The sequence below is a fragment of the Labeo rohita genome, chromosome 2 (assembly GCF_022985175.1).
Source record: "Labeo rohita strain BAU-BD-2019 chromosome 2, IGBB_LRoh.1.0, whole genome shotgun sequence".
Taxonomy (NCBI): domain Eukaryota; kingdom Metazoa; phylum Chordata; class Actinopteri; order Cypriniformes; family Cyprinidae; genus Labeo; species Labeo rohita.
In genome coordinates this window covers 21,001,064-21,025,198 of record NC_066870.1, presented here as the reverse complement: position 1 = coordinate 21,025,198, position 24,135 = coordinate 21,001,064, and the positions used below count along the sequence as shown (strand labels likewise).

The following is a 24,135-nucleotide window of genomic DNA, read 5'->3' as shown; positions in this document are numbered from 1 at the left end:
CCACGTATTAAACACTAAACACACCCTGAAGACTCTTAAGCAAAGCAAATAAATTTACATTCACGGTGACAGTGCTATAAATAGTCCACACAACTGTATTAAATACATCTTTAATAGATTCATAAACATTGTCCAAACCATACTTTTTGTAAATTTATAATACAATTATCCATTTAAAGGTTTTTATGCTGGTCAAACGCAAACCTATAAAGCGAAACCGAGAAACCCACTCGAGTACAACTACAAATAAAAGCAAGTAAAACAAAAGGCATCATAGATCAAGAGGAATGACAAAACACATTCAGCACTTACAACAGCAGTTTCAACAAAAAGAACAGAGGCTTTTTTTAAACATTTTTTTTTTTTTATCTATTTACCATTAATGTTAGTTTCATACAAGATGAGTGTGTTCATCCCACACAAGAGGTATTACTTTCATAGAAAGAATGGGATTCCTTTGTTAACAATTAACAGATTTCACTTCCAAACATCATAACTGCAGACACGAAGCGCAACACACAGATATATATTAAATCACAACAGTCAACTGAACCATGAAATGCCCCAATTCTTCCCTAAACAATGATTCGACTTAAATGATTTCATTGTGCTCTGTACATCTATTTTAACATCCAGCACACAGTGCTCTAAAACTTACCCTTACGATATAAAGCAACCTGACCGAAGCCCAACGGTAGGGGCCGAGACCATTCAACGGCTAGTGAAAAAGAGGGCACATTACTTCAGTCAATCGCTCTCATCCTTCACTTGCACATCAGCTTCAATATCTTCTAATAATAAAGAAAAATCAGCTTTCCACTGTTTAAGATCATCCACTAATAGAGAAGCCAGCAATGTGTGTGTAAAACATAAATAGTCCTATTTCTATTTCAAACTAAGCATGCAAAGGCCTGGTTAGTGGAAAAGAACAAAATGTTAAAGACCACTCGATACTCTCTCACAAGCCGCAGCCTACTTAAAGGTATAACATCCCTTCGTTTGGAAAACAAATACATACTACAGTCTTCTTAACTTAATACAGATCTCTTGCCGAGGTTTACATAAAGGATCTAAAAGCGATTCAATCCTCGCGTTGTGCACGAAAGGCTGCTGAAAAGCTTCGAACGTTATTGCATTTCTGTTGCGAGTTAAGTGCAAGACGATCTGCTATTTTTCCTCTCTTGGCCGCAGCTGAAAAAAAGTGCGATCGGTAAGGCGTTCTGCAGCAACCAGATGATGAAAATGTCAACAGGTGGGAAAAAGCCCAATTACGACAAACTCCTCTGTGTACTTTTTCTACAAATCTAGTCGACTGTACGAGGCTGTGCATGCTAAATCCGCTAAACTGTAAACGATGAGCGGTGTCCTCGCGTGGCACACGGCTCATTCTGTGCATACTTTCCAGTCAGTATCTACAAGATTCAGCTCATTTCGCACCATCTGGCAATGCATATTCAAACTGTCATACCGTCACCACGTCTTAGAGGCAGTGCATGTTAATTAGTTAATTCTAACTAACGCCTTTGTATATAAATAATCTATGCTCTAAAAATGTAAATTAGTGGTTGTAAAGAATCTTTGTTAATGATTAGAAGCATATCACTATGCCACCTTTAACATGTACCCGAACAAACAGCTGTGCATTCACTCTGCTGACCAAGAGGCCGTTGGTCATCTAACTAATACTGTAAACATTAGCTCATTAGCAATATATTTCTTCAGCCTAACTCATAGCAGCTAATCAAAATGATATAGATGAGAAATATTGTTACGGAGCAGCACCAGGTGTTGTAGTTTGTGGAAGTTCTACCTACATCCCATTAATGTGACGCTAGGGTGTGTTTTGGTGTTTTCTCTCAAACTGATTCAGCTTAGGTGCCTTGTGCAGTTCATATTTCCTAGGTGGGATAGGGCGCCACTTGTCACATTTGTCTTTAAGCAGAGATGTGAGATGTGCAAGGGTACCGGCTAAGTGGCTCTGATGGGAGAGATGACTGTGACCGTGTGATTGATGGCCCTTCTGGGACGGTCTATAAAAGCAGGTCCTCCGGACAGATCTCAGGGATGGGCTGACGCCAGAAACAGAATGTACTGAACTCTGGAAAACTGAAAGCTGAACTTTGTTCTTTACTCAGCAAGGGAAAGACATGATCCACCAGCTCACTCAATCTGCTGTACCTACACACAAACAGAGAAGGCGCGTAAGACAGCTAATCGAAAACAGATAAAGGCGTCCTTCAACTCTCAAGAAGACCTTGAACAAAGTTCAAGAATCAGCTCTCCACCTTTGAATCAGCATTACTTTTATGTAGTGCTGCAGATCAATGTGCCCACTTACGAGGACTTGTTGCCCTTGGTTTGTTCCTGTATGAGCTCTCCTTTGGGGTTAACCGTAAAGATTCTGCAGAGTGGCACTCCAACCTCCTTGTAGGCAAAGACGTCCTAAAAAAGACATTCATAAGATCAGGCTCTTAGGACAACCTCTTCTGTTTCTTTTCCACCAAGTATACAAACAAAAACATGTTATTTCCTGACTTTAGCAATGGTTTTATGATGAAATAGATGCATTTGTGCCTGTGTAAACATCCAATGTCTTACTCCACCCAAACAATATAATTTATTCAGCTGGAAACGATCAGCAGGCTGGCTCGTAGCAGCTGGTCATGCAGTCCGAAGCCTGAGGGGACAGCGCTTCTAAGTTCTAAGCCTCAAACATGAATCTTTGTGCTGAACTTTGACTCTGCTGTTGAGGTCAGCGTGCATTAAAAAGAAAGTTAACTGCAGTCCAACTTACATTTGTTCGGTTTCCGAATGCGGCATAAAAGGGATGTTTGTTGGGCAGGAAAAGATTCTTAATGTCAGTAAGGCATTCGATTTTGAAGATTTCTGGCTTCTTCTCAATCACCTCCCTTGTAGACAAAGAAAACATTTTGAGTAAATGAAATCAACTGCATGGTACTTTGATATGTATTCTGTTTAATTTGGATTTATTCATTAATTCAACTTATTATAAGGATAGTTCACTCCAAAACAAAAATTCTGTCATCATTTACTCACCTTGGATGCCGATTTTCCACAAGTTGATTTGATTCTTTAGGGTCTTAACAAAAAGTCTATAACATACTTTGGCTAAAATTTTGGCTAAAATTTCTCAATGGTAGTGTAAAAACCTTGTCAAATTCAGTTCTGTTCAGAGCAAGCCGTTTTGTTGCATGTCGCTTTAAATGCTAATGAGCTCTGCTCACCCCACCCCTCTCTTCCATAGGGCAATGAGGGGTTCTCTCTGAGACTAAACTTTAGCTGTGAAATTTGCTAACTAGCACATTCTTCACTTTAGCTCTTCTGTAGGTGAAGTTGGAACACGAATGATTTGCGCGAACAGACGCATTTAGGTAGACTGAGGATCGGCGCATTCTCTTCAAAAACGAAAGTAACGTTAATCTTCAGCGGCTTAGATGTTGGGAGTAGATGACGACTGCTTTGTTCATTATTACATCCAACAACAGAACACCTCAATCGCTTAATTGGAGACATTCTTGTCTTCCCTTGCACCGGAGTCGACACAGTGGTGAGCCTAAGGTAAGATGGCCTTGTCAGTCAACAATCATGGGCGTGGCCTGTGCTACGTCATTTTGTCAGGAATCTCAGTACAGAGTGATTTGAGAAAGGGGTTTTTATTTATAGGGATTTAAAAAAAACAAAAAAAAAAACAAACACTGGGTGGATTTTTGTCACACTTCCAACACACATTTATGTTCAAACAACATGTAAAAGTGAATTTTGCAACAAAATTATGTAATTTCTTCTCTTCCCTGTCAGTCTTCGGCGTGCGTTCAAAACAGTACTACGACGTGCTTCAAAGACTAACACGGAAGAGAAGAAACTGTTAAAGGGGTCATCGGATGGAAAACTCACTTTTACATGTTGTTTGAACATAAATGTGTGTTGGCAGTGTGTACACAACCACCCTATTATAATAAAAATCCACCCAGTGGTATTTTTGTAATCTTTACAAGAAACATCCCTTTTTCATATCAAGCAATTCTCAGCTTATTGTCGGTGCTCCTCCCACAAGTTTCGTGGCTAAAGTAAACAGACCGGCTCGTCACCCCACAGTAGAGAGGGGTGGAGTGAGCAGAGCTCATTAGCATTTAAAGGAACATGCAATAGAATGGCTCGTTCTGAACAGGGCTGATTCTGACAAGGTAAAAAGGGTGTTTTTTTACACTACCACTGAGAAATTTTAGCCAAAGTATGTTATAGACTTCTCATTAAGACCCTGAAGAATCATATCAGCTTGTGGAAAATGGGCATCCGATGACCCCTTTAAATAAAGTCATTATTCACGTTTTTTTTGTGCACAAAATGTATTCTCATAGCTTCATAAAATTAGGGTTGAACCACTGATGTCATATAGACTATTTTAACAATGTCCTGGGCCTTGAATGTGGTAGTTGAGTTGCTGTCTATGCAGGGTCAGAAAGCTCTTGGATTTCATCAAAAATATCTTAATTTGTGTTCCGAAGATGAACGAAAGTCTTACAGGTTTAGAATGACATGAGAGTGAGTAATTAATGACAGAATGTCCATTTTTGGGTAAACTATCCCTTTAAAACAATGAGGTTTATATAATACCTGTGAAATGCAGAGAAGAGGCTACTTGGAGAGAGCATAAGTGGTCCACGAGGCAGAATAATGCCTCCGTCATTTACCCACTGCAGATATCCTCGTGTCATGTCTGCCATGCCAATTGCCCTTGCTGAACAGTACAGGAATTTATATCCATTTCTGGAAAAAACAAAAGCTCTTTTATCAAAACATCACTTTGGCTTGCTTGTGTCCTTTTAGAGAAAAAAAAAAAAAAAAACATGTCTTCAAGGAGGTTGAATATTAAGAATGCAAACTCACTCAGCTACGGAGTGGTAGAGTTTAGCAATGCCCTGATGCGTCCAGTCCTTCCCAAACTGAGGCAAAATCTGGCCAAACACATCTGATCTGAAAGCACACAAACATACCGATGAACATAGCATGTACTAGAAAACGAATGGCGCAAAATCCTCTAGTGCACATTTGTTCTACTTGGAAGGAAGTCCAAGTCTCATTCAACTGGGTTCCTAAATATAGCTTCTGACATTCGTTTTATTCTTAGAACTAATAGACTTGTGAAGGAGAGAGATTTTTTCCTCAGCTTGGGCAAAACTCTGTGTCGTCTACTAATGAGGATCCTCTCCCCGCTTTAGCGTTTTATCTCCGGCTCTTTCTGAGTGGCATTATGAGAGAGCAAGATTTAAATTGGCTCATTATGGTGACATCCTCCTCCTAGTCCAACCCTGGTCTAGGCGCTCCCCACCGTCAGCCGCCCTGCTTCACAGCCTCAGAAAGATGTGTCAGGCAAGCGGGTCAGAGAAATAATAAGCGGCAGTCAATCTGCCCGTTTGATGTTTGCCACCCACCATCCACTGAGGGCACGAGTCTGGAGGCGGAGAGCATTCGTTTGCATAGGCGCGTTGATATTACAGCCGGCTTTGCAGTAATTAAAAACCAAAGACGGTGGAACGGTATCGCACTAATATCAGAGCTGTGAACTCCATCAAACAGTCAGTAAAACTCAGGGAGACATTGTCCGTTAAATGGCGCTTTGTCTTCGTCATTGTAAGCGTTAGTGGAGAGGGCTGCGATGCGAGATCATTATTAGTGGTTCATTATTTGCCACATCCTCAGAGTGCTTGTTTTGATGAAGCAGATTCTGCCTTGATCTATAAACCTCTTTCAGTTCTGGCAGTAAAAAACCTGGCAGTGAGTGAGTCCTTCTGCAGTAACTAACGGAAACGTTTATGCACACCTAAGCCTTTTTCCTCTCTTTCATGACTACAGTAAACCATAAAAGTGAAGAACAAAGGTGGATTTTGCACAAAAACAACCCAGCACATGATTTTCATTAAAGGAAACATGTGATGTGTGTCTGTGAAATCCGTACTTGGTGATGGTTCCATCGATGTCTGAGATGATGACTTTGTCATCCCAGTTCCAAAGGTAGATGGTGCCTTCACAGCGGCACGTGCCCTGGTACTGCGTTGTGATGCTGAAGGTCACATCGTTGGGTCCTTCTTTCAGTTTCAAACTAGCCTGTAAGTCAATACCACCTGATCAATGTATCTGCATTAATCTTAAAGGATTAGTTCACTTCCAAAATACAATTTCCCTGATAATTTACTCAGCCCCATGTCATCCAAGATGTTCATGTCTTTCTTTCTTCAGTCGAAAAGAAATTAAGGTTTTTGAGGAAAACATTCCAGGCCTTTTCTCCATATAGTGAACTTCAATAAGGGGTCAATGGGTTGAAGGTCCCAATTGCAGTTTCAATACAGCTTCAAAGGTCTCTACACGATCCCAGCCAAATAAGGATCTTATCTAGTAAAACGATTGGTCACTTTCTAAAAATAAAAATGTATATACTTTTTAACCATGAATGCTCGTCTTCAGACATTACGTAATCACGTTGGGAAGGCCAGGGCGGTTAGTTGTTTGTGTATTTGGTTCAATATCATTTTCTCCTCCAACTTCAAAATCGTCCTACAGTGTTGTTTTAACCATTTTTTGTAAAGGGCGTTTGACTTTCTTTGCACATTCGCTTGGTACACAATGGGTTTGTATTTCCACCTACGTCAAGCGTGACCTTTCCAACATGACTATGAAGTACATGAAGTCAAGCTAGTGCAAGACGAGCATTTGTGGTCAGAAGCTTTTTTTGTTTTTTTTGTTTTTTTTTTTTAAAGAAAATGATTGATTGTTAGATCACTAGATAAGACCCTTAATCCTCGGCTGGGATCGTGTAGAGCCCTATGAAGCTGCACTGAAACTGCAATTTGGACCTTCAACCCACTGATCCCCATAGAAGTCCACTATATACAGAAAAATCCTAGAATGTTTTCCTCAAAAACCTAGAATTTCTTTCTGACCGAAGAAAGAAAACGAGAACATTTTAAATGACATGGGGGTGAGTAAATTATCAGGAAATTTTTATTCTGGAAGTGAACTAATCCATTAACTATCTGCATTACATCAACTAATCTGGCAATTTTCTTATAACATTACCAGTAAATTACTTGTAACATGCTGTGTGTGAGCAAAGAACAGGATTACTGGCATGAGCATGTATGAGGTCAGAACATTCTGACATAAAAAGTCTGCTTTGGGCCAATCATAAAGCTCTGTCAGAACTGTTTGCTGCTGTTTTTAGTTGTTTTCAATGTAAACATGCACTAGACAGATCTCTGACCATTGTGCTGCATCTCATGCCCAAAACTCTGTCTTCTTTTCTATTCATCAGTGCCATGACTCTGCAGCTAATATGGCATACAGTGTAGTAACTGCAGTACTGCAGTAACAATTATGCACCTAATTATTTTAAAAACAAAAGCACATTCTGTGTGATCACCCCCTCTACGGCTGTCACTGGAAAGTCATTCTGGTAATTTTACCCACTGGAATTAATGTGTGAAAGGGGCTGATATCTGTATAGTTAACTATAGTAATTGACTAACTGATTTGTAATGCTGTGCACTACACACTTGACTGCTGAATGCTGCAACATATGTTACCCTGGACCACAAACCCAGTCATAGGGCTCATTTTTTTGAAACTGAGATGCATATATCATCTGAAAGATGAATAAATAAGCTTTCCATAAGCTTGTTATGACAGGACAATATTTGACTGAGATACAACTATTTGAAAATCTGTAATCTGAGGGTGCAAAAATACAAATCAAAATATTGAGAAAATCGCCTTTAAAGTTGTCCAAATTAAGATCTCAGCAATGCACATTATTAATCAAAAATTAAGTTCTAAAATATTTACGGTAGGAAATTTCCAAAATATGGAACCTTTTATTTAATATCCTACTGATTTTTGGCATAAAAGAAAAATCAATCATTTTGACCCATACAATGTATTGTTGGACATTGCTACAAATATACCTGTGCTACTTATGACTGGTTTCATGGTCCAGGGTCATATATATAACCCTGAGCTTTAATAACGATTAATTAAATGATTAATGAGATGAAATCTTAATTTATGCAATCAGTTTATCTACACCACAAAATCTTTATTAATTTATAAATTCATGAATGTATTAAAAGACAAATGCTTTGTTAAATTGAAGATTTTAAGTTGCACAACAGCATCCAAGGCTGCCAACAGGGGGCAGTGTAGTGCAAATCAACTGCAAGACACTACCCTTTCGGCATGAGTCACAGAGCTTTTACATAATTTCCTGGAGGAAGCTTGAGGGACAGCTTTAAACACTTGCCTTTTACAGAGCTGTTGCACTACATGCAACAGAGCTCTGGATCTTTCAATCAAAATCAACAAGCAAGTGTTGGAGCTGCTTATGTAAATAATAGTCGCTGTGCGGTTTAGCAGAGTATGTTTACAGAACTAAATATTTGAGTCTCCTAACAAAAGCATAGACTCACAATCTGGCCGGAGGAGAGGCGCAGAGACTTGCGGTAGGCGTGAGTGGACGTGTGGCTGTGTGGCTCAGACTGGACCTTGCGCTCCATTGAGGATGCGGCAGCGCTCACCTCCTTCCCCTCCTCATCGCTGGATGAGTCCCTGGTGTCCACTCTGTACTCAGAGCAAAGAGGGAATCAGTGAACTAAATTTGTAACCACCAGATTCCTAATTTAGACTATAACAGCACCATAGAGAATGAAACAAAACAGAAAGTAGGCTGGATCGTCCTGATTCACTTCTTCTGCATTAAAGGAGAAGTTCATTTCCAGAACTAAAATGTACAGATAATTTACCCACCCCCTTGTCATCCAAGATGTTCATGTCTTTCTTCAGTCGTAACGAAATTATGTTTTTTGAGGAAAACATTTCAGGATTTCTCTCCATATAGTGGTCTTCTATGGTGCTCCTGAGTTTGTACTTCCAAAATGTAGTTTAAATGCAGCTTTGAAGGGCTCTAAATGATCCCAGTCGAGGAAGAAGGGTCTTATCTAGCAAAACGATTGGTTATTTTCTAAAAAAATTACAATGTATACACTTTTTAACCTCAAATGCTCGTCTTGTCTAGCTCTGAGTGAACTCTGTGTATCCCAGTTCATGATAGTTAGGGTATGTCGAAAAACTCCCATCTCATTTTCTTCTCCAACTTTAGGGGTGTTTGATCTTCTTTGCATCTTCACTTTGTAAACACTTGGTTGGTACTTCTGCAGCAATGTAGGATGATTTTGAAATTGGAGTTTTTTGACATACCCTAACTGTATTGAACTGTATTGTTCATGCAGAGCTAGACAAGATGAGCATTTGAGGTTAAAATGTATATAAATTGTCATTTTTTTTTTTAGAAAATAACAGATTGTTTTGCTAGATAATATCCTTCTTTAGAGCCCTCTGAAGCTGCATTTAAACTGCATTTTGGAAGTTCAAACCCGGGGGCACCATTGAAGTCCACTATATGGAGAAAAATCCTGAAATGTTTTCCTCAAAAAAAAAAAAAAAAAATTAAAAACATTTCTTTATGACTGAAAGAAAGAAAGAAACACATGAACATCTCGGATGACAAGGGGGTGAGTAAATTATCTGTAAATTTTTGTTCTGAAAGTGAACTTCTCCTTTTACAGGAAAAAAAAACTAGTCAGCAATCATAAGAAGGGTCAAGGCTAAAACTGATACTTTTATCTTTTACTTATTTTTTACAACCTAGCCAGTGGACACAGCTACTTTTATGCTCCCATCTATAACATTTGGTTGCATTTTACTAGTTTCATTCAAGAATAACAATTCTTGAATCTGAATCTGATTATCATCTCCACATATTACAAAAGTGACAGGCAGGAAATGATGCTGCATCTGCTTGTCTGTCAAGGGTTGTGACTCACTTGCGGGCATGACTTTCCATTGACAAAGAGGAGCTGCCTTCCTCCATTTGGGACTGCTTTATCTCCAGCTTTCCAGTGCTTTCTGACTGTATAACAAAACATAAGAACATTAGTGCATCACGTTCGCAACAAATTTGTGTAAACGTCATCATTTGATTTTGTTGCTCTCAAGCGTGTTGTGACAACATGATCCTATCATTCTCACATGCTGTCAGGCTATTACTGAAAATCTGATGAGCTGCCTGGCCTATTTCTAGGCTGTAAAATTCCACACCGCAGAGTGCTAATTACAGACGCACCAGATGAGGGCAGCGAAGGAGCCTGATGTATGATGTCTGAATGACGGCAGACGCTCTAGAGAGAAGAACGAACTGAACTTCACAGCGTGTTTCATCTTCTTTACAACAAAGAGTTGCCTCGTCCTTTTGTTCAGGCAATTACGTGAATGTTGATGCTTGTGTAATCAGATCTACCCACAGAAGTTTAAAGTACTGGAATGCAGTGGGATTAAAAGACCAATAAGCGCTTAAAGGTTTTGTTCCCACTCCCTGATTACAGCTCAATAAAGAGCTTTATGTTTAAACAGAAAAGTTTTTTGCAGAGTGTTACACAAATCTGAAGGTCACACCACTCTGGTCTTACCTGTTTAATAGTGCTGTCTGCTCTCTTTCTCCAGAACCACCAGCGGCCTGATTTCTTTGGCATCCTCTCTTTCACCCAAGCTTCCTCTGTAGCCTAAAGAGAATAACTGACATTGACCTACTAGAGTACACCACAGCACTGCAAAACAAAATTTAAAGGACATAAAAAGAAGTAAAAATACCCTATTAGGGGAAACACATACCTTGGGTAAATTCTTCTGAAATGCTTGCAAACTTAAGATTAAAGGGGCAGCCAATGTCCAATTGTAATACCTAAAATAACAAAGAACAAAAAGGCAGTTTATCTACTAATGTGAGCATTCGTCAGCTTCTATTTAGAATATGTTTTTTTTTTAATTCAAACCCACCTGTTTCCTATTTTAACAACTAAATTGGGATTGTCTATTATAGCTGGATTTTCTGCAAATTCATGATACGTGATGATATGCTCCATAAATTTCTCTGGAAACAAGCAGAAAGAGATATTTAAATCACTTGTATTATTCTCATTTATTACACAATTTGGATCACAAAAAGCAGTCATTAGGGTCAATTTTTTTAAATACATTTTTTAAATTTATACACAATCTGAAAGCTGAATAAAGCTTTCCATTGATGTATAGTTTATTAGGATAGGACAATATTTGGTCAAGATACAACTATTTGAATATCTGGAATCTGAGAGTGCAAAAAAAAAAAAAAAAAAAAAAAAAAAAAAAAAAATCACCTTTAAAATGGTCCAAATGAAGTTCTTCACAATGCACATTACTAATGAAAAATTAAGTTTTAATATATTTGCGGTAGGAAATTTACAAAATATTCATGGAACATGATCTTTACTTAATGATTTTTGGCATAAAAGAAAAATTGATCATTTTGATCCATACAATGTATTTTACGAATATACCCATGCTACTTGGTTTTGTGGTCCAGGGTCACATTTGCAAATCTTTCTGATTAAAAGCATATACTAAACCCATAAACAGTGTTGGGAAAGTTGCTTTTAAAAGTAATGCATTACAATATTGCGTTCCTCCCTAAAAAAGTAATTAATTATGTTACTTTTTATGGAAAGTAATGTTATGTTACTTTTGCGTTACTTTTTAGATCTAAACTTGGCTTGCTTGTTTGTTTTTAATATAAAAAGTTATATTTTTGGCAAATGTAAAAGCCCTTTCCCTGAAATGAATAAAAAAAAAAAAAAATTTAAAAACAAAATTCAACACTCTTCAGCAATAGAAAAAAAAGAAGCAAAAATATTAGTTTATGTAGTCAATTTTGCTTATTGGTATGGTTGAATTGGAAATACATAAAGGATATTTGTGTTATTTAACATTTAATTTTTGCAGATTTGCTTTAATTGTGATTCTTAGTTTGTATTTCACTGTTCTTATTTATTTGAAGGAATATTGAATCTGTTTTGTGCAACTGAGATGAGTACATGCATGTTCACGTTTATGCTGTGGCCTAATTCACCTAGTTATACTATGTCCTAAAAGTATCTACTCTTTTTGCAAAGAAAAAGTACATACTTTTGACGATGTAGCAGAATAGTAAGCAAGCTTTGGGACATAGCTGCATCTTTAACGGACGCTCTGTTGCTTAGTTACGTGCATCTCATCACTGTTTAAACTGCCCTGTCAAATTAATTTGATTTCCTACCGTATTGGGGAGAAATGAAGAGGCGTGTTGATCTGCCAGTTGTGAGTCTTTCATGCCGAGAACTCTGCTCATGTGTTTGCATTATGATGCATTTAAAATTTAATGACCAAACGTGTCATTATAAAAGTTCACAATGTTGCTGCAGATGAAATATGACACGGATAACATTAAATATATATATTTTTTCATCAGGACATTATTTATTACTTATTATCTACCTATCGTGCACATCCACCATGTTTGTAGTTTTTTTTTTGTTTGTTTTTTTTTTGTTTTTTTTTTTTTTTTTTTTTTTTTTTACACTTTTCATGCGTTTTTGTAGTTCTAATCAAATCCTCATGCACCGTGCAACATGTTGTGTGCAATATTAGCCGTTAGGAGTGTGCATCAAGGTGCACTTTGAATTCTAGTCGGAAGTGGTAGACCATCTGGGAATCTTTGGCATACTTTTTTAAACATACTACGATTTGGGACATATTAATTCTATTTTTAAACACTATTTAGGACGGATAGTATGCGAATTGAGACGCAGCATTAGTCTAGGACTACAGTAAACAAGTTTACATGGCACAGTGTCCATAAATGGGAAAACAAAGTAACTGCCGTTACTTGTTTGAAAAAGTAACTCAGATATTTTCTTGTAAATTAAAAAAGTAATGCATGCATTACTTTACTAGTTATTTAGAAAAAGTCATTAAATACGTAACTTGTGTTACTTGTAATGCATTACCCACAACAGTGCCAATAAATGTATTATAATAGACAGAATTGACCACAGTTTCTAGTTTCCACACCATAATAAAGGAACAAACACGACATAAACATTCAGATACCTTTGGAAATCTCTCCATTCTCACTGAGTCCTCCACACAGAGACAGAGTGACGTCAGGGAGGTCACTGGCAGAGTCAGACAGGCACTCAGTGCCACTGTCGGCCGCAGCACTGCCCACAGACTGCGGGGACTGTGAGCCTGAGTGCATCCCAGAATCCATCCAGTGCTTGGAGCCACTGTCTGAATCACTGCAAATACACATCAAGGTCACCTGATACCTGCTAAACTTATTATGAACTGCTTTCCAAGTGCCTTAATCTAATCTTAAAAGCAACATAGGTCAAATGTGCGATTTTCTTACTACCTCTTAGGAAAGTAGCGAGCAGCAACATCAGGCTCCAGCACATTCAGGTCATCCAGGTAGATGTCTTCTGGGCCCTGGTGCTGACTCCTTTTTGGGACGCCTGAAGAAATTTACAGTCAGCTTTTTAGGCTTGAAACAGTAGTCACATTAATATAATCTTGTTAAACATGAATCAACCATAACTTTCAGCTTTATCTACCCACACTTCTATTATCAAACAGAGATAACCGCCACTGGTAAGTCAATCAATCAAACCAACTATTTCTTAGAACATGGTGATTAACAGGCTCACCTTTTTTCTTGGAGGGTGAGTCAGTCTTGGGGCCAGCATCTCCCAAGTCCCCAACCATTTGAGCAGCAGAGGCAGCAGCTGAAGCAGAAAGAGCAGCAGGAGCAGAAGCAGGAAGGCTGTCTGAAGGAGTGGAGGTCAACACTCCACTAGGCACCGTCTCCAACTCGGACTCAGTGGGAGTTTTGGGGGTCACAGGGGTGCGGGGTTCAGGCTTGACTATGGTACAACCAGGAGTCCCTGAGGACGGTTCTCTTTCATCTGTCTGCATGGCCTCAGAGCTCAGGATGACTCTGAAATGAGTGTTCTCTGAAGGCGTTATGGTCACGGTCTTTGGCAGCTCCACCTTTTCCTTTTTAGAAACCTGGGAATTACATTTTTGATGAGCGGAGATGAGCTGCAATTTAATCAGTCCTGTTAACCTTAAAGTCATAGCATTAAACAGGACATATTTTTGCATTCTGTTTATCACTTATTACTAGCCCCAGGCAGAATCTACAGGTTTTATAGATATTCTATGCTGATTTTGAGGGGGAAACTGCAGAATAGATTTAACCCTGATGAAATGTGTTCATTTATTAAAAAAAACTGGACCACAAAACCAGTTGTAAGTAGCATGGGTATATTTGTAGCAATAGCCAAAAATACACTGTATGGGTCAAAATGATCAATTTTTCTTTTATGACCAAAAATCATTAGGATATTAAGTAAAGATCATGTTCCATGAAGATATTTTGTAAATTTCCTACTGTAAATATATCAAAACTTAATTTTTGATTAGTAAAATGCATTGTTAAGAACTTCATTTGGACAAATTAAAAGGCAATTTTCTCATTATTTTGATTTTTTTTGCACCCTCAACTTCAAGATTTTTCAAAAGTTGTATCTAGGCCACATATTGTCCTATCATAACAAACCATATATCAATGGAAAGCTTATTTTTCAGCTTTCAGATAATGTATACTTCTCATTTTCAAAAAACCGACCCTTATGAATGGTTTTGTGGTCCAGGGTCACATATCAAACATTATGAACATGATGAAAATCTTTCAAACAATGTCAAAAATGTCTGTTAAATTAATAAATGCAAGTTATGAAGGATGAACATTTAAATTCCATGAAAATCTTCAGTATTTCCTTTATGTGACTGAAATAAATATAACTAAATGACATAAATTTCACAGAAAAAAAAAGAAGTTCCTGTGTAATTTACCCTGGTAGATTCTGGAAACTCTCCCCATGTCCACTGCATGTGTGACTCCATTTTGAGCAGGCTCTCTGAGGGCCGAACGACCAGTTCAGAGTCACTCTTGGGAGAAAAGGCCTCTGACATGGCATGACTGCTCAAAATATAATAACAAACAGCAACTCACATAAACTGATAATAAAGTAAACATTAAAATTAAATAACTGAGTCTTCAAATCTTAAAACACGTTTTTGAAAGTCCAATGCGATAAAGGATCAAAAACATATTTTGAAGCACACGTCAGAGAGATAATAATCAGATACAAACCTATCTGATGGAGACCAGTCTCCGTCAGAATAAGGGTAGTTGTCCAAAGAATGCCGAACTGTTGGTAACTTGGGTTCAATTTCTCGAACTGTACAAATTGAAGATGATCTGAAACACAGATTTTCCTTTAAATCACATGTCCACCTCATCAGATACAAGTATGCCTGACGTGCATGTGTCCGTTGGTACCTGGTGTTGGAAGCAGGGTCCTCATCAGAGCTCAGGTCCATCTCAAAAATGTCATCTGTTGAAGGTGTCGAGCTGATGACGGCAGGAGGGGTCAGCTCCTCTCGGCGTGGATCGCCTTTATGCTTCTTTCTCCGTTTCTTTTTCTTTTTGGCTCCCCCCGGTGCTGGCAACAGGGGGATCAGGAGGGTCCTCGGGGTCCAGCGGATCATCATCCAGGTTCTGACTTTGCCTGTGATCGCTTCCAATCCAAAATATGTGACCCTCAGTGGGAATCGGGGAGGTAGCCAGGTGAGCTGGTACAATCTCCTACAAAAAAAAAAAAAAAAAAAAAAAGACAATTAAAGGGGTCATGAACTGCCTTTTTTATTATTTCGTACTGTTCTGAGGTCCCCTTATAATGTTCTTAAGATTTTTACATCAAAAAAAAACTATTTAGAAGTAATCTGCTATTTTCTGTCCTTGTTTTGACTCCCCTTATCAGAACGCTCTGTTTAAATAGGCGTGGCGGATTGTAGATTCAGAAGTAAATGCCCTCTGCTACGATTGGCTAACAGTTGTGTATGTTTGACAGCCTACATTTCTCATAGATGGACGCTGCTGCAACTTGGTACTGCATAGCATCTTGTTGTCTTGGTTCTCGTTATTTACACTACATGTGCAAATCGGTGGGCGGGGCTAAACAGACAGTGATGCAGAAGCAGGTGTTGCTCTTCTGCGGAGGCGGGGTTTAGCCACGCTATTACATCATAGAGTGGCACATTCCACAACCCGTCGTTTTGGCAGACTGGCTTCAATATACGCTGTTTTTAGACTAACAAGAAAGTTTTGAGTTCTGAAACTTACAGAATGGTTTTATAGTACAATGACCACTTACATGTCAAAAGATCAAAAGAATTTTGGTTTCTCAGTTTATGACTGTCTTTAACTGTCATTAACTGTCTTTACATTGCAAATGTTTTTCAAACAAAATGCAATTTCATACTGAAATATGAAGCTGTTCAGTACAGTCAGTAATGTGAGTGATAGTATCTGCATCTTTTATGTCACTTACATTCTGCTCCTCAGTTTCCTGCACAAAGAAGGCTTCTCCATTATCTCCCAGCTTCATATGGAGATCCACAGGCTCCCCGTTGATCTCTATGTCAATCTGAAAGAGTTGCAGAGGATTATTGTAAAACACAGCCTTAAAGGAGAAGTTCACTTCCAGAACAAAAATTTACAGAGAATGTACTCACTCCCTAGTCATCCAAGATGTTCATGTCTTTCTTTCTTCAGTAATAAAGAAATTATGTTTTTTGAGGAAAACATTTCAGGATTTCTCTCCATATAGTGGACTTCTATGATGCCCGTGAGTTTGAACTTCCAACACGCAGTTTAAATGCAGCTTCAAAGGGCTCTGAACGATCCTACTCTATGTATTCTGTGTACTCTATGTACACACTCTATGTCTATGTATTGGTTCAATACAGTTAGGGTATGTTGAAAAACTCCCATCTCATTTTCTCCTCCAACTTCAAAATCGTCCAACGCCCTTTACAAAAAAAAGGTAAAACAGCGATGTAGCGATTTTGAAGATGGAGAACAAAATAAAATGGGCGTTTTTCGACATACCCTAACTGCCTTAAACCGGAATACACAGAGTGCATGCAGAGCTAGACAAGATGAGCATTTGAGGTTAAAAAGTATATAAATTGTAATTTTTTTTTAGAAAATAACCGATTGTTTCACTAGATAAGACCGTTCTTCCTTGGCTGGGATCATTTAGAGCCCTTTGAAGCTGCATTTAAACTCAGTTTTAGAAGTTCAATCTCACAGGCACCACAGAAGTCCACTATATAGAGAGAAATCCTGAAATCTTTCCTCAAAAAACAATTTCTTTATGACTGAAAAAAAGAAAGACATGAACATCTTGGATGACAAGGGGGTGAGTACATTATCTGTAAATTTTTGTTCTGGAACTGAACTTCTCTTTTAATATAGAAGCCACCAACATATGTAGCATCAAACTTTCATCAAAGTTACACACCATAACTTACTGTATGACCTGTGCTTTCATAATTATCTGACACCATGATTCTAAATCAAATGTCTGACCTTTGCAAAGTCCTTTTTATTTTATTAAAAAAATATCTATGTACGGCATACGTGTTGGGTGACCTTAAAAAGCCAATATCTGTTGACATTTACCCTGCGATTCCCTTCTGAACTCATGACTTTTCACCCTGCACATCCAAACACAGACAAACAGCAGGTTTACTCCCCTGTCCACCAATGCAGTTTTAATCGTCTGGTCACAGGAGACACAATACCCGTAGAGGGGGGATCTAGCCACCAAACATAATTAGTGAATTTACGCCGCTCTGAAAGCACTGCAGCCAGCTGACCCGCAAAGCGGATCGCATCACACACCTGATACCACGACCCGACACAACAGCGGCAGCCTGATATTGAGCTGTTTGAGTCTCAGATGACATCCAGAGAAACATTATCCTTCAGTTAGACCTCCAAGGAAATACAGATTTATTTTCTCGCGCTCTGTTTTTTCTCAACCGCTTCTTCGGACTGCTCTTATACCTTCTTGTTTTGTCTATCCAGGGGCCTCTGAGCTCAGGGTTGCTGGGTGATTTATGCGTGCAGAGTAATGGGCCAGAATTTTAATGTTGGCATAAATCATGACCCTGAGTAAATCTCAAACAGAGAGCTCTCTTACGTGCGTGCTTGCGGACAACAAGATCTGGATTTCATTTCACAGCATAGCGAGAAGAAATGGACGGATGTTGTTCTGACTCTTAATGACGTTTGTATCAGCAATCTAATTTGTTTACTTTACCAATGCAGATCTATTTCATAATGGTGGTAAGGGAGCGAGATCAACTCTCTCTTATCTGCCCTGTGGGCGAATGTGTTAACACCACACTCAAGTGAGAAACTGGGATTAAAAATGGCTAAACCAAGCTCGAAATACTTTTCAAAGGTTGTAGAAGCGAATCTACACCCATCTCCCAATCACAGAGGCAACCTTGACAAAACTCTCACTCGTCTGCCTCCATTTCCTATCTCTTTTTAGTCAGAGAAACCTGTTGCCATAGCGACCACTTCTTTCTAAACCTCTTCACACATCCTGTAGATAGTGCGAACCGTTCCATCCCCCATGCACTGCTGTTTCTCATGCACAGTGGTAAATGTTTTATGCTAAACACTGTAACACATTCTGTCTGTGTACTGTAGATGACTGAAAACATCCGAATGGCTTCAGCATGACCTGAATGTTTTTAAATATGCCTATAATCTTGTTATTTACTGCTGGAGATAAACACGTCAGGTGTCACAGAATGCACCATTTCAGATGAAAAATTCTCAATGACCATATCGACAGCCCATTTCCTCAACAGCTATATCATTTCACAGTTTAAACGAGGGGAACTGAACATACCACTTCCGCACTCACAAGGTAATAGATAAATAACGATTTTGCTAGCTTTCCATTCAAGCATTTATTTAGCCTGTTCTGTCAGTGCTCACCAAGTCTGTTTACATGCAGTACCCTCTGCTGGAATCTTCCGTCACGAACATGCCAGCAGAGAAACATGTTTATAGAGCTGGTACAAAGGCCCAGGCTTGCATACGCATCGTTGGGTATTTTCAAATAAACCATCACAGACATGCACAGATGAAGGCATATTTGTAGATTTGTGGACATTAAAGCTAAGCTTCTTTGATCGTTCTTGTGTTTGCTCTTTCATCCAGTCATTTTGGGGCAAGATTAATGGCGTCATAGGTTTCAGACTGGAAAGCAGAAAAGCAAATATTGTCCAAAGCTTAGATCAATTATATTGATAGCGACCCGTCTGTGGACTTTTCTTTATTCTGCGTTCTGAAAAGTTTTCAGAAACTCAGTTGCTTGAGAAAAATCTATATGCTTTGAACTGATGACACCCGTAATTTAACTATTTGCACTTCAACGCTCACCACTTTCTCTTTGGAGCGCAGCACACCCAGTTTTCCGAAGCGCACGTGGAAAGGAGAGCACTGGTACGTGCCGTCCTTCTGCCGGACCACCACTACGTCGATGCAGCCTGAAAGCGTGGCCTGGTTAATTCCCTTATACAGCTCCTTCATGGTCACCAGCACTTGGCCGGCCAACTGCCCCACGTAATTCATGGTGTCTGCCTAAAAAGAGGAACAGAAAGCAAAACAAACTTAACCTTGAGACATCAGTAAACAGAAAACATGAGCTACTCTTTTAATCTTTCTCAGTACTGTGTCTGTACATGGCAAATGTGGCACGATCTCCTCTTTACTAATGGTGAAAGTGAAATTCTTAGTTCTTTTTGGCTGCCTGCCTTTTTTAAAACCGTTATCAGCAGACTTACAGACGGCTTAATGCTGTTTCACAAGTGGTGGTATGAATGTGTTCCAACAACATGGTCAAATAGGTGAGCAAATTAATCACAAACAAGGACACAGGATGAACAAAAAAAGCAATATTTTTGTGTTTCCTGACATACTTTGAATGTAAAGATCTATGTGCATTTTTGTGGAATTGCTAGTACCTGTTCCACAGCAGGATCTGGTTGCACAAGCAGAGGCAAATTTAAGGAAACTGACTGACATGTTTATCTGTGACAGCAAATTATTCCAAAAACATCCGGTCTTAATTTAAGGTTAATGTCTAGGGTACGAGGCGACATGCTAAATTAATCCCCAGCAGATTGTGTTAGTGAAGTTCACAGAAATGCTATTTCTGAAATGAATTATTATGCTAATGACAATGAGTAATTTTGAATTAACAACCAGGCTCATTTTGGTCTTTATTAGGTCTAACAATGTGAAAATAGAGGAGTTATTTTTAAACATCAGATCAAGGAAACCACAACATCTAAATACTATCACAGCTTGAGTAAATGGCTGGAGGGAGAAGGCAAATAACTAAAGTAGAGCATTCTCTCTAAGCATAGGGGCAGCCAGAAAGGTCTTAACAGACTTTGCTCCCGTGGCTAACCTACTTTTTCTCCAGCAAAAGAGTCATTATTTACATGAACCATTTTCTCTAACTATTCAAACATGCAGTTACCTTTGAAAAGAGAAAGAAAAAGGGATGTGCAAAAAGCTGAGAACAGCATAAATAACAACTGGCCCAACAGGAAGTGTATTTAAAGTATAATATAGAACATGCTGCACATTATTGTAAAAAAAATGGCAGCATAGTGTACGCTTTAAAAACACAAAAAAGTGCACTGGCATTCAAAAGTTTAGGCTCAGGTTTCTTATGCTCATCAAGGCTGCATTCATTTGGTCAAAAATACAGAAAATAATATTTTTAATTTACATTTTTTAAATATATATTACAGTTTAGTTAAATTATCCCTGTAATGCAAAGCTGAAATTTCAGCAGCATTACTTTAGTCTTTAGTGTCACATGATCCTTAGGAAATCATTCTAATATGCTAATTTATTATCAATGTTGGAAACAGCTGTGCTGCTTAATTTTTGGGGGGGGGAACCTGTGATACAGTTTTTAGGATTCTCTGATGAATAAAAAGTTAAAAAGAACAGCAATTATTTAAAATAGAAATCTTAGCAAAGAAAAAAATAAAATATAAAATTTAACAATATAAACTACAGTTTAACAATTTGGCGTCAGTACATTTTTAGTGACAGAAAAGACTTATTTTGTTAGAAAAGATTTCTATTTGGAATAAATGCTGTACTTTTTAACTTTTTATTCATCAAAGAATCCTGAAAAAAAAAATTACAGGTTAAATTAAATAAAATTAAGCAGCACAACAGTTTCAAACATTGATAATAATAATAATAAATCAGCAAATTACAATTATTTCTAAAGGATCATGACACTAAAGACTGGAGTAATTATGCTAAAAATTCAGCTTTGCATCACAGGAATAAATTATATTTTAAAGTATATTCAAACAGAAAATCATTGTATTAAATTGTAATAATATTTCAAAATATTAAAATGTATTAAAGTGTAATTAATTCTGCAATCACAAAACGTTTTTAGAAGACATTACTTCAGTTTTACATGATTCAGCTGTGCTCAGGACTCATTTCTTTAAATGATATAATCTTGAAGTTTTGATGAATGTAATGCATCATTGCTGAATAAAACTATTAATTTATTAAAAACCAATGTAATAACACTACATGTTTGAACAACAGAACAACTGATCTCAGTCTCAGGTAACCTATTTGCAACGCAATTAATAGAGAACACTGTGAGCATGGGTCATCGCTGTGACACCCATATCAGCAATCTCCACATATCTAAATATTTGGCTCTCAGAAAACAGCCTGAACAGAACAACAAACATATGACTTAATAAGTTAGGTGCATAACTTAATAACCCAGAACTGAACTGGACATAGTTCAAACAACTATTAAAAAAATCCTTATGTAACGCCAATCTCTTTTTGTAGCTTCTTTTTGAAAAATTTCATATTTTAAAAACAACAAGCTTCCAATGTGAGTCCATAAGCTTTTGGAGGCTGAGAATGTTTTAGCAATTAAACAAATAAGAAGCTAGCAAATCCCACCCCAATCTTGATAATGACATTTTAGCTCAATCTAAATAAAAGGCTTCAGGCCTAACACAAGCAACTCATTCAATTGCTTTATTGGCTAAACTAACTATTCTAACATCTTCATTTGTAAAATACACTCAAATGGAGTCTGTAGGCACTGGCAATCAGGGTAATGCTACAAACACAAATCTTAAACTAATATTAATCAGCTGGAAATCAAATCTCCACTTATTCTAAATGTGTTTGTAAGATTTGAAATTATTTGTTTCTCCAGTTTTCAAATTCAAAATGTAAACATAAGTCATTCGATGCAAAATAAGATAAAAACATAGATGAGTCAATCTGTTTTTCATAAACTGTTTATAAGCTTTACCTTAAAAAAAGGCATTTACATGACCAAACACATTGTCATGTTATTAGGCATAATCAACGCATGATTGTGCACGTACACACTCAGTGTGTGGTAATATATAGTGTTAATTGCTAATAATAATAGCACCTAACTACTCTTAACTCTACGCCTAGATACCAATGAACTGTCTCACTCACTCACCCAGGACCATGATGCCCTAAGGGATGCGGACTCATCTTGTTCACTGTTGTCCTCCTCAGTGCAGCTGCCACTGGCTTCTGGTTCTGCCCTAGGATGGTGTCGCTTCATCACGTTTTACCTCTGTGCTTTCTTTCCTTAGAAATAATCTCTTTACCCATGTCATCCTAAACACTATGTCAGGTGGCCCGCCTACCTGGTCTGACTCAATGGCCTTGTTGGGCATAAACATACACTACTGTAACCTTTCTGACACTGCATACAGCTGAAAAACAGAAGCTGCGTTTTAGTTTCGTCAAATCGCGTCATATTAAAGAAGACCTAACGAATCAACCAATTGGGTATAAGAACCTACTCTCTCTAACCAATGAGGCAAGAGTAAAGGGTCAGCAGTTCTGAAACAGATAAGACTTATTTCCGGCGAGGGGGCCGGTGAGGTCGACTGCTGATAAGGGCCTTGAAAAGGGGGGCTGGAGAAAAACATTAGTTGTATTTCACCCGTCTGTGCAATCGCATAAGGAAGACGTCCTCCATGCTGATTCTGACAAACATCCAGCTTACTTTAGTTAATGATTCAACTCAACTTCTATATAAGCATAGAAGCCCATAAAGACACATGAGTGAAATTTGAGTCTAATTTAATAATTTCATGATACTAATTTCATGTTACAGCAAATAATTCATTTAATGGGCAATATTATAAATGTATCAATTTTGTCAAAAATAAAAATAAATAACTTACAATAAAATCAATAATTTATATGCTACAAGCAAACTTATTTATCACAACATAATATAGAGTATGAAAGTAGGATTATTTCATTTTGAGAAAAAATATTATAATAGGTGCTAGTTAGTCTGGTTAGAGATTAGAGCTCATTATTACCAATAGATTTGAATGATTAGTTAGGTATTAAACAAACAGGTTTGTAGTCTGGTCTAAAATGGAGTTGGGTAAACATACAGTATTAGATATAAACACTGACTACATTGCAAATAACATAACTATTTTTCACCTTACAATACTGGATCAAAAAAAAAAAAAAAAAAAAACTAAACAAAAATACTAATTTTAGTCTACAAAGTTTTTACACCTCTGTAAGAAAAAACATTGATAAACAAATCATTTTTAAACTAAATAAACTGTTTATTACACACATTATATATACACACAGACCGCTGTTCAAAACTTTTAAAGATGTCTTTTCTGCTCATCAAGGCTGTTTCTATTTAATTAAATATACAGAAAAAAACTGTAATATTGTGAAATGTTATTGCAATTTAAAATAGTGGTTTTCTATTTTTTTATATATTTTAAAACAGAATTTATTCCTGTGATCAAAACTGAATTTTCAGCATCATTACTCCGGTTACTCCAGGCTTCACTGTCAGATAATCCCTCAAAAATCATTCTAATATGCTGATTTATTATCGATGTTGGAAACTTAATGCTTAATATTTTTTAGAACATGTGATACTTTTGTCAGGATACTTTGATGAATAAAACGTTAAAAAAAAACATTTATTAAAAAAAAAAAAAAAAAAAAAATTGTTTCGTAACAATTTATACTACCGTTCAAAGTTTGAGATCAGTACATTTTTTCTTTCTTTCTTTAAACAAAATTAATACTTTAATTCAGCAAGGATGTGTTACATTGATAAAAAGTGATAGTAAAGACCTATATTGTTACATAAGATTTCTATTTCGCAAAAAAAC

The 24,135-nt window shown here is 37.5% G+C and overlaps 1 protein-coding gene across 1 annotated transcript; it reads right to left on the bottom strand.

Moving 5' to 3' along the window:
* Nucleotides 1–94: 94 nt before the first annotated feature.
* Nucleotides 95–22,688, bottom strand: lpin2 (lipin 2). The gene is given in 21 exon segments (XM_051094966.1): nucleotides 95–2,178; nucleotides 2,339–2,442; nucleotides 2,795–2,909; nucleotides 4,636–4,788; nucleotides 4,909–4,995; nucleotides 5,978–6,126; nucleotides 8,481–8,631; nucleotides 9,894–9,979; nucleotides 10,536–10,628; nucleotides 10,738–10,807; nucleotides 10,903–10,996; nucleotides 13,030–13,217; nucleotides 13,334–13,433; nucleotides 13,626–13,986; nucleotides 14,836–14,962; nucleotides 15,137–15,244; nucleotides 15,326–15,483; nucleotides 15,485–15,631; nucleotides 16,377–16,472; nucleotides 19,295–19,495; nucleotides 22,422–22,688. Coding segments are annotated over 21 exon segments (2,844 nt in total). The 5' UTR covers nucleotides 22,530–22,688; the 3' UTR covers nucleotides 95–2,030.
* Nucleotides 22,689–24,135: the final 1,447 nt, after the last annotated feature.